Source organism: Mercenaria mercenaria, chromosome 5 (assembly GCF_021730395.1).
Source record: "Mercenaria mercenaria strain notata chromosome 5, MADL_Memer_1, whole genome shotgun sequence".
Classification (NCBI taxonomy): Eukaryota; Metazoa; Mollusca; class Bivalvia; order Venerida; family Veneridae; genus Mercenaria; species Mercenaria mercenaria.
The window spans coordinates 26466357-26484842 of record NC_069365.1 but is presented as its reverse complement, the minus strand read 5'-3'; the positions used below and the strand labels follow the sequence as shown (position 1 = coordinate 26484842).

Here is an 18486-nt window from a genome sequence, read left to right as displayed (position 1 = left end):
ACGGCGTATTAATGAAGTTTACAATTGATGCTGACTTCATGCCTTTAAGAATATAAGATGTCGACATGAAATAGATGTATTTGACGTCTGTCTAAAACCAAACGGATACATTTGCCCTTGGACTTAGCGACCTGGGTCAAACGTGTATCGCGCCGTACAGTTAATTTAATAAAAAGTCCATTGAAATGTTTGGAGATATGTCACCAAGTCGACGTCAGTATTTTGTATGTGCGGGAATTATACAAGTTTATTGTTTTATTCCGTCTTATTTTCATGTAGCATTTAGTACAAATATCAATAAAGAAACATATTACAATCATATATTAAATTTACCAAGAATGGAACAGACAACTGCCCTCTACTGATGCAAATTTCTCTTCGTGTTGTAGTCTATTTCATTATATTGCCCTAAATGTTGAATATTTATAAATGTTAATAATAAATGGATTTTCGTCTGCTCATAGATTCTTCTGTATGGCGTCATCTTCAGAAATTCAACGAGGTGTGTTTATCTCGAACATACTGTACCTTGGAGGCGGTGACATAGGGCGAGCGTGTATCTCTGAATATGCAGGAGGAAGATTGTAATCTAAGTGGTTGTCATGGTATCGGTTGTCATTGTTACCATGTGTATCATTTGGATAAACTTGAGCAACAGATAAACGACGTCTGTGAGATCGAGTACGCGGTCTGGGGTTTATGGTCTTCTTTGCTTTCATATGCTTGTAAACTTTTACTGAAACGACAACTGCGATGACAATAACCAGCACTGATCCCAGTGTTGCTAGGAGGATTATGTATAATTTGTTGTCAGGTTCCGAGTCGTCAGCGTAGTAATCGTAGTAGTTGTAGAAAGACCCTGAAATTGACATAAGTCTGTTTATACATGTAAGTCACTAGAAGCACAACAACATTTTATGTGAACTCAGAATAATTCTAAATTCTGCAATGAACAATTTTATTTATTTCTTTACTTAAATGTCTCATAATATTTGACAACATCTATGTTTTTAACATTAATCTTATGCATTTGTTCGAAAGAACGTTGGTATTGCTGGTGTGGGCAGTTAAGATAAATTCTTAAATAAAGTGTTCTCCACAGAAAGCAGATATATAATATTTTAATAAATATGTTCAGGGTAAAAAGCGCTTCAAGGACCTATGTTCTCTACGGTAATGCTTAACAATAAGATATGTAATCACGTTCATGCCTCACAATGACAGCCCCACCAAGACATTTGTAATTCACGCTATCGCCAGACAAAGGTAGCCCTACTAAGACATTTGTAATTCACGCTCTCGTCTGACCTGACAAAGGTAACCCCAACTAGAAAATAGTATTCCGTTTTCCCGCCTGGCATTGGTAGCCTCGCCAAAACATTTGTAACACAGACATGAACTGCCAGCCAAAGCAAGACATTTATAATACACGCTCTAGCCTGACAATAGTAGCCCCACCAAGGCATTTGTAATTCACACTGAGTCTCTTGGCCGACACAAGTAGCCCCACTATGGGCTCTCGCCTGACAATGACAGTCCCAACAAGACATTTGTAATACACGATCTCGTCTGATGATAGTAGCGACACCAAGACATTTGTAATACACGCTCTTGTTTGGCAATAGTAGTCCCACCAAGACATTTATGGCAATAGTAGTCCCACCAAGACATTTATAATCTACGCTCTTGCCTGCCCTGACAATGGTAGCCCCACAATGACAATTGTAATACACGCTCTCGCCTGCCCTGACATTATATCCGCCACTTTGACATTTGTAATACAAGCTTGTGTCTGACAATTGTAGCCACACCAAGATATTTGTAATATACGCTCTCGCTTGGAAATAGTAGCCCCACCAAGACATTTGTAATACACGCTCTTACTTGGCAATTGTAGCCGCACCAAGATATTTGTAATATACGCTCTTGCTTGGAAATAGTAGCCACGCCAAGACATTTGTAATACACGCTCTTGCTTGGCAATTGTAGCCACGCCAAGACATTTGTAATACACGCTCTTGCTTAGAAATAGTAGTCCCGCCAAGACATTTGTAATACACGCTCTTGCTTGGCAATAGTAGCGCTCTTGCTTGGCAATAGTAGCCACGCCAAAACATTTGTAATACACGCTCTTGCTTGGCAATAGTAGCCACGCCAAGACATTTGTAATACACGCTCTTGCTTGGCAATAGTAGCCACGCCAAGACATTTGTAATACACGCTCTTGCTTGGCAATAGTAGCCACGCCAAGACATTTGTAATACACGCTCTTGCTTGGCAATAGTAGCCACGCCAAGACATTTGTAATACACGCTCTTGCTTGGCAATAGTAGCCACACCAGGATATTTGTACTACACGCTTGCTTTTGCTTGGCAAAAGTAGCCACACCAAAATATTTGTAATACACGCTTTCGCCTGACAATTGTAGCCGCCATCCTAAACAGCTGTAATTCTGTGTAGATACACTACACTATATATGGAGGTTTGATATTTCTTTACAGCTTACATCCATTATAATGTATTACTTACAATCGTATCCTGCCATGTATCTCACCCTGAAGCCAGTGTTCTCTTTTGATGAGTCTGTCTTGAATTTGACCGTGACAAGAACATCGTAACTCACATAATCATCTGGAATTTTTTGGCCGCATGACCTTTCAAAAAAGTTGGCAGATGTAGGTGCACCTGAAAAAAATATGTGCTTTTTATCATTCTATTGCTGTTTGTAATTTTGGGTTTATAGATACTCTGTACAGATATAACCTAAATATCAAAGCAAGTGTTTTTGTGCTGAATAAAATTGTTCTGTATTTCAGATTTGTATTGTCAAAATATAAATAAAGGTGACCGGAAGCAATTATACCTAAGGTATGGTAGAATCTGTCGTATACTCATCAAATATAAAATTGCTCAAGGAGGAGGGTCCTAATTAATGTTGTAGTAACTTTTCACCCAGCCCATTTATAAGGACTGTGACTCAATGCAGACTTGGAGCGCCGGTAAAAATTACAGACTCCGGTACATACCGAATTAACTAAATTTGAACGAAAATATCTTAAATTTATATATTTTGTAACCATGGTGATACTTACCCTAACCTTTAGTCAGTATTTTATGCATAGTGTACACTAAATGCATGCGGACATGCAAAAATATGCATATTTTTGCCGTGCGCTACAATTGATAATCACTTTCGGGCATGCGCAGAAGACCGCTCCAAGTCTGCAATGAGTTACATCGATTTATAAGTGCCTGTATAAGTATGATGTTTGTTTGTGCGTATACATATTGTAAAGTTTGATTAAACTAATAATGTAACTATATCACAGGAAACAAGTATGTTGACTATAGTACAATCCGTATGGGAAAGGCTAAGTACGTGTTAATGGAGTCTTGTTGCTAGTTTGTATGTTTATATGTATTATATGAACACACATTTGTGTCAGACAGCACGACCTATTTGCAGTTTTACTTAATTTTGAAAAACGTGATCTATTGATTGATTTGTTTTAGAGTGTTCTGTAAAACTGAACCAGACATTGCCTTTACTTTGTTGCTGACGAGTGTCCAGTTGCAACTTGATGTCGGCTGAGTTGGCAGTGGTGTGTTTTCAAATGTAATGTTAAGGTTAGTCAGATCGATTTCCTCTCCTGTGCTATAAATCAGAGCGAATTTTACATTCAGTAGTCATAAAAGAATATCCATATCTTTCTGTCACAATACAATAACAATTAAGGACGATCAAGTTTTAATAAGCATGATTAAGTAAATAAAATAATCATTAATTACCTTCCAATCCAACAATCTCCAGTCACGTTTAATTAATAACATTATAATTATCACGTATGGGCACGAATTCATGAATTTTAAATCTAAAAATAGAATAAATTGCCTTAAGGTATCTGATCCACAAATAAGCAAGTTCTATTTAACAGTGCTATAAGATATAAGTAAGTAAGTAAGTAAGTAAGTAAGTAAAGTAAGTACATGTATGTAAATTCTTTATTAAAATAGGGTAACCCTTTTAGCAAAGCTAATCTTCCACGGGGACCTCTATTACATATTCATTTGATGCCTGGTAAGCTAATATAATTTTGGTATTACAAAAACGTGTATTTGAAAGTGTGTTGTCTACTGTAAAGGCAATAAAATTTACATGAAAAAAATATGTTATATGATTATTATTTGTTTATTTATAGTGTTCAATGATACTTCGACAGGCAACCAGTTAATACAGTGCAAGATTTAACATCTGCAGTCAAAAACATGACTGTAGTGATTCATGAATACTATTATGGTTAATTGTTCAGCAGAAACAACTTTCAATGACCCCCCCACCCCCCACCCACCCAAAATAAAAAAAAAAATGAAAGAAAATAGATAAATAAATAGATCAATAAATAAGATAAAAAATGGAAAAAAAACTCGAAAATTTACCTTTTTGTGGATTGGACACCTTTATTTGTTTATCCTCGAAGTCCATCGAACTGGCTTATCACGAATACTAATGGTTGCACAATATAATTATATTTATACCTACCATCATATATGGTGAGATAATCTTGTACACAGTACCCTGAGTCTTCTGTATAGAACGCCAGAAATTCAAGTTTAACTACATGATTACGGTTTGCCGCTTCTATATACCATACACAGTCGAGATCACTGAAAAGAGAGGGTTTTTTTTGTTTTATATTAGACCTAACTAGTTCAGAGATTTAAAGGGAACACTCGCTGTCGAATGGTGAAGGCAGTTGATCTGGAATTTAATGTCTGAATATGGATACTCTGCTAAGTAATGTAAAGTACAGGAGTTTAACATGGTGTTTGCTGTGCTTTACTAGTAGTGCTTTGAAATGACTTCGGCCGCTTTTTCATGACCTAAATGTTTTTTTTTCAAGGAGATCTAGTTTCTTTCCGTGCCCTCCCTGAGAACTGTTGAGAAATTACTGAATTGTATGCAATTTTAGACGAATACACTGGGCAAATCTGGTTGAAAAGTAGACACTATGTACACTGATAGCTGGGATAACTGGAGTACAAGTAGATGCGGGGGTTCGGGTGCACTCCGAGAAATTTGGAATTCTACAAGAAAACATTGTGCATTTTAAACCATTTCCGACAAAAACCTTAGCAAATCATGTTGATGTCCAGATCATCAAGGATATGATGACGCCAAAAATAGTTCTTTTCTGTGTTAAATAAAAGAGGTATTCGTCCTAAAATAATTACCAGACAGCAGTGTTTTTCTTTTTAAAAATCAGTCATAAACATTCAAAATTTGTAAAATATTGGCATTCACTTTTATTGATAGAATATTTTAGAAGAGTCTTTAGCATGGTACAGTGGAGACCTAAACGACCACCATACCACTATATACAATACAGATACAGAATACCTGCTTATTATTATATAACTTAATAAACAATCAAGTTTATCTGTCTCTTACACAATAGAATATTTTAATTATATAGCTGTACAGACTTTTAATTAGTTAAACAAGCAATATTATAGCAGATTCGTTTGACTAAGACTAATGGATTGTGCAACACCTCTATAATGTTTCCAGCACTAGCTTAAGCGAAAATTCGTAAGGGTAGCCGGATGTAAAATTAAAAACGAAAACGAGTTACAACAGGGGACCAAAGTAAAAACATGCACACATAAAGTTGATATATATAGTTTAAAAGGCTACAAATACTTATCGGATATGAACTTTAACGATGTACAAAACTTAATTACTATTCGTATTTCGGGTAAGTTTGAAAGCATTTGACATATCAAATACATCCAGAGCCGCACAATACATGTTAATTAATCAGCCTCCAATGTCCTTTTTCGTATTTGCGCAGACTGCATTTCTTACACTGCATAGCTCTGACATACGTTACAAAAGACCCGGCTGTATACACTAAACGAAAGTTGGTGATATTGTAAAGACTTACGATCCGTAGTTACCAGGGTAACCCGGACTGGTGAACTCCTGGTAAGTCTCCGTTGCCGTCAGGTTAGCGTAGTTAGGTGAGCATTGACCGCACACTGAAATACAAAGCTAAAAGTTTACCTGCTTATAGATAAAAACAGGCAAAATTAAACATCCAATTGCTGTTGTCTTTTTTTATGTGTTATATGTTATTCAGTTCTGTATGACTGGTTTAGGATCCTTACTCATTCCATAGGAAGTTCATTACAATTAAAAATAATGATATAGTTTTTATGCTTGGTCTATTTCGTTATGAAAATGATTTTTTTCTTTACTTAGTACTTTAAAAGAAGAAATAGTTCCTATGAAAACAATGTACATTGAATAAAATGTTGTCAAACATTCTGCTACGTTGGAACTGCGAGTGATAAATAGGTACACCCTCGGCCACTCAATCCAGGGGTCGTGGGTTCGAGCCCCACTGGGGTCACGACCATGACTCCTCATATGACACAAGTACTGTTTTTTCCAGGAAGCCGACGCGAGAGTGTTTCCAATAAGCTTGACGCTTTCATCACAATCGAGCTAAAAGAAATTAGTATAAACTAAATAGGTACACCCGATGATATTTTTATTTAATGTTCACTTTTACCTTTCGCTGTTAGCACTTGAACGTGCTTATAAAAATAAAATAAAATGAACCTACCCAGATGTAAGCAGATCGAGAGAACACAAATCACGTGTATAATGATTCTTTGTCTGGAACTGGGAGCATGTTGTTGAATCATCACTCTATATTCATGACAAGCAAGGCTGAAACGTATAAAAACAGTAGAAAAACAGTAGAATTAAATTATAACAATAATGATGATGACAGAAAACAACAACAACAATCATAATAATAAAAATGAAAAATAAAGAATGACATATCTGCCATGGCTAAAGCCATTTTGCCGCCTATCACAATGACTTTAACATTGTTGTTTCTTTTATTTATGATCATTTTTATTACATTTTCACTTCACCTATCTAACCACGATAGGTTATCCAACCAATGTAAAACTCTTTCTAACCGTAAGAGAAACTGGCGACTCACCCGCATTAATTAATCAAGGGTCGCGTGAACGGCTGCAGACGTATTTACTTCCGTCTGAAACGGTTGCATCTTCCGATAATTTAACTTGCGACCTTTACATTACCTCACGATCTCTTAATGAATATGAATTTTGAAATACCTGTAATCAGTGTTTATGCTTTGTATGTCCTTCCATCCGATCAGATACGTATTTCCTTAATTATGTTGATCATTAACAGTTTCTTTCTAATCTCACAAAAGAGGATTAAATAAAACAGTTTAGGAACGGTCATGAACATTGATAATAGAATGTACAGTTAAGACCTTTTTTGAAATAAAAATTGAATTTGCACTGCAGTACCTTAAATCTGTAATATTCGCCATTGTGTAATTTAATAAAAACTACCACTGTATAATAGTAACAATGCAGTGCGCACAATTAAGATACTTAATTTGCTCCATTACGCAGTTTGAGATTGATGTGGGAAATGAGAAAAAATCAAAGCAATAGAAATTCTTTTTAATGAATTTTGTACAAGAACATGTTCTACAATTTTTTTCTATGACAGGGTATAAATTAGGAAAACTTGAGATAAGTCTTAACTTCTAGTATACGCCCTATGACAGACAGAGTATATTTACGGATGATGATGATGATGATGATGATGATTTTATATCAAAGTATATATAACGGCGATTCTGCAAAAGTTGGTAATTGCGAGTTAACATTTTAATTGGTATTTGTAAAACGTTTGGAAAAACTTCGAGGCCAAAGGTTCAGATAGCGGAGCCTATTGTGAAGTCTATACGTAGGTGGTTTGAAACTGATTTCCTATCTTACCGTTATTTATCGTAGCCTACGAAAGTCACGAAAAGTTTACGAAAAATGTTTGCATGTGGTAGATGGTGCTAGGGGGTGTGCGAGGTGTTGCGCATTACATTACCTCTCATGAACAGACTCAGTCAAATCGAGTCTGCTATTATTATTCTTGCTTCCAAAGGATCTTTTTACAGATTTTATTAACTATCACAACAGCAATCTTTAAGTGCCGTGTGGCGGCTGTAAAAAGTCTCCACGTACTTGGATTCAGTGTTATTATTTCTGGTTCTTTGGGATCATGGAGTCCATTCAACATATGTGTAAGAGAGTTCCGCTTAAGCCGGTGCTAGGGGGCGTGAGAGGTGTCAAATCGAGTCTGCTATTATTATTCTTTCTTCCAAAGGATCTTTTTACAGATTTTATTAACTATCACAACAGCAATCTTTAAGTGCCGTGTGGCGGCTGTAAAAAGTCTCCACGTACTTGGATTCAGTGTTATTATTTCTGGTTCTTTGGGATCATGGAGTCCATTCAACATATGTGTAATAGAGTTCCGCTTAAGCCGGTGCTAGGGGGCGTGAGAGGTGTTGCACATTTCATGACCTCTCATGAACAGACTCAGTCAAACAGAGTCTGCTATTATTATTCTTGGTTGCATTCTATGCACCCAAAGGATCTTTTTACAGATTTTATTATAAAATTACAGACTGTTTTAATATTGAACCTAATGTCTGATTTATCTTCAATGTTCCTCATGCATTTACCTATTACTAATGTAAATATTCGTGAACTTGTTTCCACAAATAGATGCATAGGTCTCTATCTAAAGTTCTAAACCTAAACGGTTGCTTTTTTTATTTGTGGTGCCCTCAAAAGGAAAGGCAAGTTTACTATTCCATTTATTTATTATTCCATTTATTCATTATGCCTGTTAGGTATTTTGAAACCTTTCAAGGCAATGAAAGAATTCTCAGACTGAAATCGGCTTAGAAATGGGAGTAGTTATGAACATTTCAATATTAGATTAAGTGACCGCCATTACTGCTGTATTATTGAAGAAACTACCAGAAAGCTACAGTAATGGATATACCATGTTGTATTTCGATAGTTGGAGGATATTTACGAGTAATATAACTGGACTGTTAAAAGTTCAAAAGCGGATGATGGCACATATAATGTTTTCGGACTTGTCAAATATTAATGGAAAACGTGGTAACTTGGATAAGTATAGGCTCAATAGCTTCCATATAACATTACTTTTTTGTAAAACATCGCCAGGAAAGGAAGCCATGACTTCAAGAAGACATAACTGAATTGTTTTCAGCATAGCCACAACGTTCAGTGCGGATTACTTCTTATTGAAAGATAGAGAGAAGTATTTTTGGAAGGTCTAAATTTTCTTCTTCTTTTTTTTTTTACAAAAGGTCCTTCTAAAGCTTTCTTAGACCAGCTCTTTAACAACGACGTATTATTTGTTTAATATTTTGAAAATATATATGACATGACATATCAACTTTTGAGATATTATATAAAACTGACTGATTTTTGGTCGCTTCGTCATAAAATAAAAGAAATAATTTCAAAAAGTGAACTTTTGTGACAGATTATTTTCTAAATATTTCCAATTATGTAGACCGCTTCTGCAATCATTGGAGACAAATTTTGTATCTGTTATGCTATACATTTCCTTTTTCTCTCCCTTGGTTCAAATAGGGAGTATCTTCTCCATGCATCTTCTTCACAGGTATAGATAGGTCAAAACTTTACAAATGTTCAGACAGAATAATCGATATGCCGGATATTTTCTGGTATGTCAGGAAAGACAAGAGACTGACCAAAGTCCACCCTACTCGTAAAATAGATAACCATATCTAAAATAAATAATGTATGCGCATTAGTTATATATGCTTTCTGTACCTCCTTCCCAAACGACCCATGTTGTACTTGCTCTTATCCACATGCCTGCCCGTCTGTATCGGTGTCCCGTCCGTTCATGTTACCGAATTTGTATCGTATCATATACTTAAAAGCATTTGACCATCCTTATAGCCACTACAAACACAAAAGAATTAGAGACTGCTATAGCGCTCAGTCCTATATAAAGAGCTACCGAGTGGCCACCACCTACATCATGTTGTTTGTGAATTTTAATCTACCACGTATAACACCTGGGGTTTTTTTTTGGATTTCACCCTACCATTAAACAAAAAAACAAATATGTTTCTTACTACCTCTTTTCAGTTTCTTTTATGTGTGTCTTAATGATTTTCAGTATTTGTTCCCCCGCCCACCGAGGACTTCTCCTCGTTAGTCTAAGGTTATATGAAAGTATATTTAGTCTTGCATCGTCAACAAGTAGTATATGACCGAACATGGACTGTAACTGATGGGTACCAGTGTTCTATGGACACAAATCTAGTCCGTGAATCAAATGATACAAAGAAGAGCCAACACAAGTTTCATATCATTCGTTCGCTGGAGTCTGACAAAACCATGCACAATATAACTAATTTACTATAAAACAATACAATCTTTACTATAAGCCAGAACCTTTCATGAAAAAGCAATCTATCTATAGTTCATTTATTTTCTTAAAAATTTGGTGAAATGCTTCTGTAATATTGGCTGAAGACACAACAAATCAGCAGTTTTTCGTCCCTTCGAGTCCTTGTATCTTTGCCCCGATCTAAAGACACCCATCATAATTACGGAATAGTCTTAAGTTAAATACATTCATAAACTATATGTGGATAACTTTATAATGCAAGAATAAAGTAGTTGGCCGTATTTGCTTTGACCTGTCTTAAAGGTTATGCTTTGATCCTACGGAACCCAGTGTTCTTTGATATTTTGTTACTATTTTGGACAGCTTTGCTTTCAAGAACATTTTCAGTATAAATTTTAGTAAGAGTGTGTTTTGTTGTACGTTCTTTCCTATCGGTTTGAAAAAAAGCAGGCAATGTCATTTAGGAACGCTCATTTTATTGAAGTCTGTTTCTCTCCTCGTAAACAAAGTAGGAAAGAAAAAATTTAATTGAATTCCTAACTTTCCCGGACACATATCTGATTTATAGATCAATTGAAATTAATCCTGACCATGTCAGTACTGACTATTGATCTGTATTTGCGCCAATTGTAAAATCATTGATCAAACCCCACTTGAAGTTATGGTACTGTCCAAATTGAAATACGGACAAGTTCATTTTAGAAATTTAGTAGAGTAAAGGCTAGTGTTCCGGAATAAATTGGTTGGCAATGTCTACCACTTCTGTATCATTCATATATACATGGTCTCTTCTCAAAAGATGTTGACTGATTTATATATCTGTACCTTAAAAGGTCTAAGTGAATTGATGTTCTGCTAACATTTGAAGCATCAGCAATTATATACCAATTACTTTAATTAAGTGACATCAGTGATTGTGCGTGCGTGCGTGCGTTCCAGCTTGTGTGAGTCGGGAATTATTCGTGTCCATGCCTGTTCTGCTGTGATTTTGGGAGCTTGCGTTTTCGGAACGTGCCTTTACTTATTGAGTAACTATTTATTCCTGTTTTCCCTTCTTCAACACAACCCATTTTTATCTAATCCTCATTTCATGTCTTTTGGAATAATTAAAAAAATTAACATTGAAGGGAATATGAAGCAATGCATCTGTTATATATTTCCATTACAGTTTCTATGTGTTGCAGGAATTATTTGGGATGTAATACTGTGGCTGTGTTCTATACCTCCAGGGAATCTACTCTAATCTTTTATACTTTAAACATATTTTTATTGAAAAAGAAGCAAGACCAGAGTGAGTGTACGTGAGGCACCAGTTTGTTGAACAAAGTAGCTATGTAAATATGAATATATGCCACAGTTGAATTAGCCATGAGGAAAATACATTGAACCTTGTGATACATTACTGCGCGCATATGTCGTAAATCAAAAACAAAATGCTGATCTGTATTATTATACTTATATATGAAACATCAGAAAAGCAAACAAACTGCGACGCATTGTCATTACAACGAATACATACAGTTCTGCATGTAATATGTCAATTAAGCACTTCTTTTGAGATTTTAGTCATTTAGAGCAAACGTACTACTATTGTCATTTTGTACCACTAAGAAGGTAAGAAGAAACTTTTTGTTCCTAGAAATTAAAAGCAATACGTCTAATGTACTATCTCACAATATCAAGTTTGTATGATGAGGAACATAGTTTGGTTTTATGCCTCTTCATAATCGTAGGAATCGTCTGAGTCAGTTTCCGAATCGTCGTCACTTTCAGACATAAGCTCACTTAGAGTTTCACCTGGAACATTACGTTGAGGCATGAAAGGAACATTCCCAGGCGGAGGGTGACTGAGGCCGGCATCGCCTTGTCCTGGGTTGCTAATCGGGTTCTCAGCAGTGTCTGATGAAGCAACATTAACAGTTGTCCCATTATCGGAAGATTGAGCTACCGCCGTTAGAGAAGTATTCGATGGATTTGACGTCTCAATATCAGCGTTTCTGTTAACAAGAGAATTGCTGTCGCCTGGCAAAGGATCAGATTCTGTGTTACCAGCAATATTAGCAGTTACCACACCCGAGTTACCATTTGTCTGAGCGCCATTCGCGGAATTACCAATTTGTGTTGTGGTGGTACGTAAGTTATCCGGTACTACAAAACGTGTATTTGTTATTCCATCTGACTGGCCAGTAAAGCTTGCCGGAGGCGGATGTTCTGCCACGTCACTGTATCTAGGGGGAGGCGATATAGTTGATACGTTAAACTGTCCGTACGCCGGTGGAGGACGCATACCGCCACGATTGCGCGTGCTCCACGTGCTGGCGACAGCGAACGGCTGTACTTCGATAGAACGTGTCCGCTTGTCATTCTCTCTGTTTGACTGCTTGCATTTGTAAATGATTAACCCTGTGACGACCAAAATCAAAGCCAGACCTGCAGCTGCACCAATGATAACAAATAACATGATGCTCGCAGCCTCCTCTTCATCATCTACGAGACTCGCTGTAATGAGATTTAAAGGGATATATCTCCAGATCGTAAGAACGAAATTAAACAGATAGTAGATTATGTAAGATTTCGAAAACGATAGTAATATTGTTTAACTAAATATTTCAAAGTGCAGCTAAATTCTAATATCTTATATCAAATTTCTATAACATGGATAGCGCTTTTGAAAGATTTCTTCTTATTTATTGACTAAGTAAAAATGTATGACTGTAGAAATAAATCGTTCATAAAACATACGAAATCACTTTACATTTCTTTCCATTGCGATTACATATAAAGAAAGCTTTTCCAAAATTTCGAAACAACTGACATAAATCATGAAGCGTACAGGTTTAAGGTACTTCCGCCATCTTGAATTTAGGGTGACCTTCATCTGAGGTGTGAAAATATAGTGAACAAAAGCTTTCAAATGCCGCTGTTCCAGAGTACAAAAACAGCTCAGTTTGCAAGACCTGAACTAAAAGTAGCTGTATAAAAAGTAGAACTAAAATTTGGAAATAAACAAAGAAGATATTTTACCTGTATTTTTCCAAATTTTTGGTTAGATTTATAAATCCTTTCAAAATACTTCATTAAAAATTCATGAATGGCAAAAGTTAGTTCAAAGTTTCAATTAGTGCACAGGAGAATTGTCTTACTGAATAGAACTGAACTTAGTACAAAATTTGTTTTCAAATCTGACCACCTCATGTATTAAAACGAAATTAAATCGGTACATATTGCTATTTTCAGCATACATAAAAGTAGTGCAATGTGCGGACAATGATTCTTCTACGTATGGTGTACCAAACTGCCTAAAATTGTAAGAGAAGTCTCAGACTTAATGTGAACAAGACTTGGCAACGATCCAAAATTCTTTTCAAGGATTGTGCAAGTATAAGAAAGGTTTAATTTATTATAGTGTAATTTATGTACTTACGCGCTGCTTATATCACGGAAAATTTGGTGGAAATGGAATTTTCGGTACTTCCTGCGGTAACTACCGAAATTACTTAACGTAACTTTCTCACACATACGTGATTGTATATTTATAAATTATAAAAAAATCGAAATATTTGCTCTATCACGATATATGCAAATATTTTTAGACAATCTTGAAACATTTGGCCACTGTATTTCCGCATACTGGTCCGGGACAAGTTGGATGTATATAGTGATCCTTATTAGATGTTTCATGCGTCGTAAACTAACCAATTTTAATCTATCGACTTTTTATACAATATGAGAATTTATGCAGCATGTTTTTCAAAACACAGTGAGAATAAATCGCAGAAAAAATGTACAGCCAAATATGTTAGGAGGTAATACAATTTGTATACTGTAACAGTTGTAGATAACTACGAAACATTTTACAAAATGCAATCAGTTGAACTTCTCACGCGGAAACCTGATGATTAAAATCGGCAATATCACAAAAGTAACTTTTCTGTATCTTGGTTCTTCGTTAAACAACGATATTTTTCACACTTTCATAGATTTAAACTGATAATAAATGTGTATTGAAATTCCGGCATAGAAATGGACACCGACTTTACATTACAGATTCCTGCGGTGTTCACAGGGGAAGCAGCGGTCCAGTACTAAGACTGTCCACGAAACCAAGGATAACGAGTTCTTTATCTGAAAATTACGAACATTGGGATCAGTGTTCAGTATACACCTGAAAATAATAGACTTGCTATTTGCCGAGTGCACACTTGTTTTCTATCGTCGTTAATATAAAGTAGACTAGTAAATATTCGTACATATGCATAATCTCATAAACACTTCTTTAATGTATGCTCTCTGAAATTAACAAATAACTGGCTCAACTGAGACACCATACTTTAAAGTAAATTCAGTTTATTCACCACGAGGTTCAAAATGCACGGGAGTCTCGTGATAGTACATGCCTTTAATTTCACATGGTTGAAGTGTAAACAAATAGTTAAATTTGCTTCGTTTTATTTCTCACGGAAAGATCGGACGGTTTTTTATATTGGAATAATTATAGAACATATATGCATTTAATGTTGAAAGTTGATTGTTTTCTACAGGACGTAAAACTGAAACAAGTAAGCACTTTTACTTTTTCAGCAATGTTCCTCAGGTGAACTTTGACACTGTTTACCTGTTTACGAAGAGAAATCAGTTTTGTGTCTTCTTGAAATGCGTTGTTCGGCTGAAACGTATAGTTCCCGGAAAAGTTCTAAAATGGTTTCTTTTGGGGATTTTTGTTTTATTTATAAATTCAACACAATGTGCAATATTTCCAGTTTTTGAAAATGATTGAAATTCATCTTTATTTTAGAAAAAGTTCCGATCTTTCATTAATATTTTGCCAGCGGATGCTTACAAATTTTAAGTGAAACGGCTTTCTTGTCCAAGAGAGGTGTGTAAAGCGAAAAACTATTATTACACATTGCGTTTATTCTTTAAATGTGAAGGATCGGTAACAGATTAAGGACATCGGATAGTGAAAAACTATACTAAATGGATATCTCTAACCATGAATAAGGAGACATACATATTTCAGTAAGGAAATCTGAGGTAAAATAACAATCATATATTTTATTCCTTGAAATAAACATGGCGGCGAAATATTTTAGAAAAACTGTGCACGTGTTTTGCGCATTAGAATGTTTAACGACATTTTCTTAAAAAAGTAACGCTCGTGTGCACTATTTTGGCATTTCTTTGATTTGAAAATAAATATTTTATAGCAATTTAGGTTGTATACGATACCAAACTTTTGCACCAAAAATGTTCACTCATTTTCTTCCAAAGCACTGTGGAGATAGGGTTCAGCGTAGCTTTCATGCTCGCAAATTGACCTACAGATAATATCTTTTCAACTTTTATCATATATATTTTATGTCCTTGCATTTCGAAAGCTGTTTCGAGGATTCTGATTTTTCACATAAATTTCTAATTTCAATTTGCGGAAGTACCTTAACTGGAAGTTTATTATAATCATAACATAATGCATACTAAGATGAGCTCCAGATTGGACACAGGTTACTTAGAACAGCCGTACTAGTTTGTTTGGTACATTTATATCGATGTTTTATACATCCAAACGAAATTCAGTATGTGACTCCTTATATAAATCGGTCTATAGCCCGTATTTATATAACTCACGTTTCCTGGGCTAGTAAGTCCAAAACTTAAGAATAAAACTGAAAATTTATCTATACGTGTAAAAATACTCTTGTTAAATGGCTTACTAGTCAATCGTATCGACTATTGACAGACAAGCCATTAGGTAAATGTAGACTAGTCACTTCTGTAACGTACGGTGGTTAAATTACAGAACTATCTCTTTCACACTGATAGCAGTAGCAATAATCTTATATAAATTAGAAAAGATACTGAACTTTCATTTTACATCTCTAGAATGAGGAACAAATACATGTATGTAATTAAAGAAAAAAAGTCATCTAATGATTAGAAGATCCGAACGCCTTACATCTTGGTCCTGATTTATATCTGGCTACAAAACCAAGTCTTGTTACACTGTAATCAGAGATAAACACAACCGTCATGTTGCTGTCGTAACTCACATAGCTCGGGGTCGCCGTGCCACAGAATGTCCCTAGTGAGGTAGCATTGATGTTGTCACCTAAAATACAATGTTAGATACATATAACACTGCGTAGGGCACATACGCTTTTGAAAAGAAAAAAAAAACAACTATAATCCGAATTCAGTTTTTATCAATTTGATCTAAACTAACATTTATACATCTTCTAACTAGAACATTACAGTAGTAAACTGATCAATGCTTGATATTGGGCTGAGTCAGTAAAAGCCAGTCCAGCAGCCCCCGCCTTAATCGTTTAACCTTTTGCTTGCTGGCGGCAAGTGATTCAGGCTGCAGGCTGATCATGGTTTGCACTGTCCGCTATTCAGTCAGTAAGTTTTCTTGTTTTTCCAATTTTTATTTCACTTCTGAATCAGTACATTGACATCACGGTAATACATACATGTTCATTATATGGATACATTACTTATTAACATTACATGTTTTAACATACATATTTATCCATGTAATTCAACATAGTAAGAGGAAAAGTATACATTTAGTACATAATATCAATCCCTGAAATTTTTTTTCAAATACTGATGAATGGATGGGAAAAGATAAATGAATAATGAGATGATGGAGTGTCCTTTATAGAAACAAGAGTTGTCTGTAAGAATTCAATGCTCGACTATTCGAAATACTGTCCCAAAAGCAGGAAAATGCTACCTTAAGTGTTAGAATATCTATAGAGTTTCAATCCAGTATCTGCACATGTGAAATTTCAATTCAAAATCTGCATTTGTTCTGGAGTGTGACTTGCCTACAAAACCTTAATAACCAGAATTCAGAAGTCATAAAGGGGGGCATAATCTGCCAAATATACATGTCAGTTGTGAAATCTGACCCAATGTGTTTGGTTATTGATCCAGAAAATTAAACAAAAATAAGTTTCAAATATAGATATAAGTTGTGACGTTGGTGTTAGGGTGAGTAGAATAGCTGGACTATTCTTCGAATAGTCGAGCCAAAAAAAGAAAAAAAAGGCTTAAGCGGTACGTATTTGAAAAAAAAAAGAGAAAAAAAATTCACGTTTGGATTAAGTAAAAAAAGAAGAAAAAAGGTTTTAAGAAGAAAAAGGAATTCAAAAAAAACTGCTCTGCTCAATCAAAAGGTCTCTGTTGATCTACATCACCATGAAAGGTTTTCAGTGATCACTCCTTCGAATAATAAATGGTAATGCCCAAATTTAATGATAAACCAGTCCATTTTAGAAATTTAGCAGGGTAAAGGTTAGCTAAGTTTGATAGCATGATACAAGATATGTATTGATATGGTACTATATTTTATTTCATTCTTCAAAACATCGACTAACTATCTTTTATTCATACACACATGACTATCCACTATCTATTAGAATTTCACGATTATGATATTTGGTAACGTTATTGCCACTTGCGCTACGAACAAATTCACTGTGATGAGCTGAACACACTACTATCTTTGTTAATTGTTGAAGGTACAATACAGGTTATATGGCGCTAAACATTACTGAAAGATTGGTTTCATCTTTATACTGAAAACATCTACGAAATTAGACACACTAAAAACAATCTGTATTTAGACCATATGTTTTGTTAACAGGAGATAACTCCAGAGGCTATTCAAATTTTGTATAATCATTTCCTTTCTGCTCTTAACACAGACAAACATGCACATAATAAGAGCTGGGATGGAATTCTGCTGAGACAATAAAAGTAGAAAGAAATTGAGAACAAATACTATTTTAAAAAGAATAAATTAAATTATCTAGTCGGTAGTCAGACCATTGACCTACCGTCAAACACCTCGCCGTAGTCATTTACACATTCAGCGTGGTACTCTATATCCGCGTCTATGACTTCCAGTCTGATAGCATGATTTCCATTAGCTGCTTCTATACGCCATTCGCAGTTTTGTTGGCTTAAAAGAAAGTGAATTATAAACAACTAAATACACATTCAATTAACTCAAATTAAAACATTTTATCACATTACGGCCGCTAACCCTGTTGCGTATACTGCCTACAATGCATGAAAATGAAACAGTTGACAGCAGTTTTATACGACAAATTATTACATTAAACATTTCTCAAATGTATCATACTAGGTGTAT

General features: G+C 35.2%; 1 protein-coding gene across 1 annotated transcript; it reads right to left on the bottom strand.

Annotated features, from left to right (window-relative positions):
- Window positions 1-240: 240 nt before the first annotated feature.
- LOC123558858 (uncharacterized) lies at window positions 241-2682 on the bottom strand. Its single transcript, XM_045350705.2, has 2 exons — window positions 2531-2682; window positions 241-859 (listed from the first exon to the last, which is right to left on the bottom strand). The coding sequence occupies exons 1-2, from the start codon at window positions 2544-2546 to the stop codon at window positions 495-497; spliced, it is 381 nt and encodes a 126-aa protein (XP_045206640.1). The 5' UTR covers window positions 2547-2682; the 3' UTR covers window positions 241-494.
- Between the last annotated feature and the right edge of the window lie 15804 nt (window positions 2683-18486).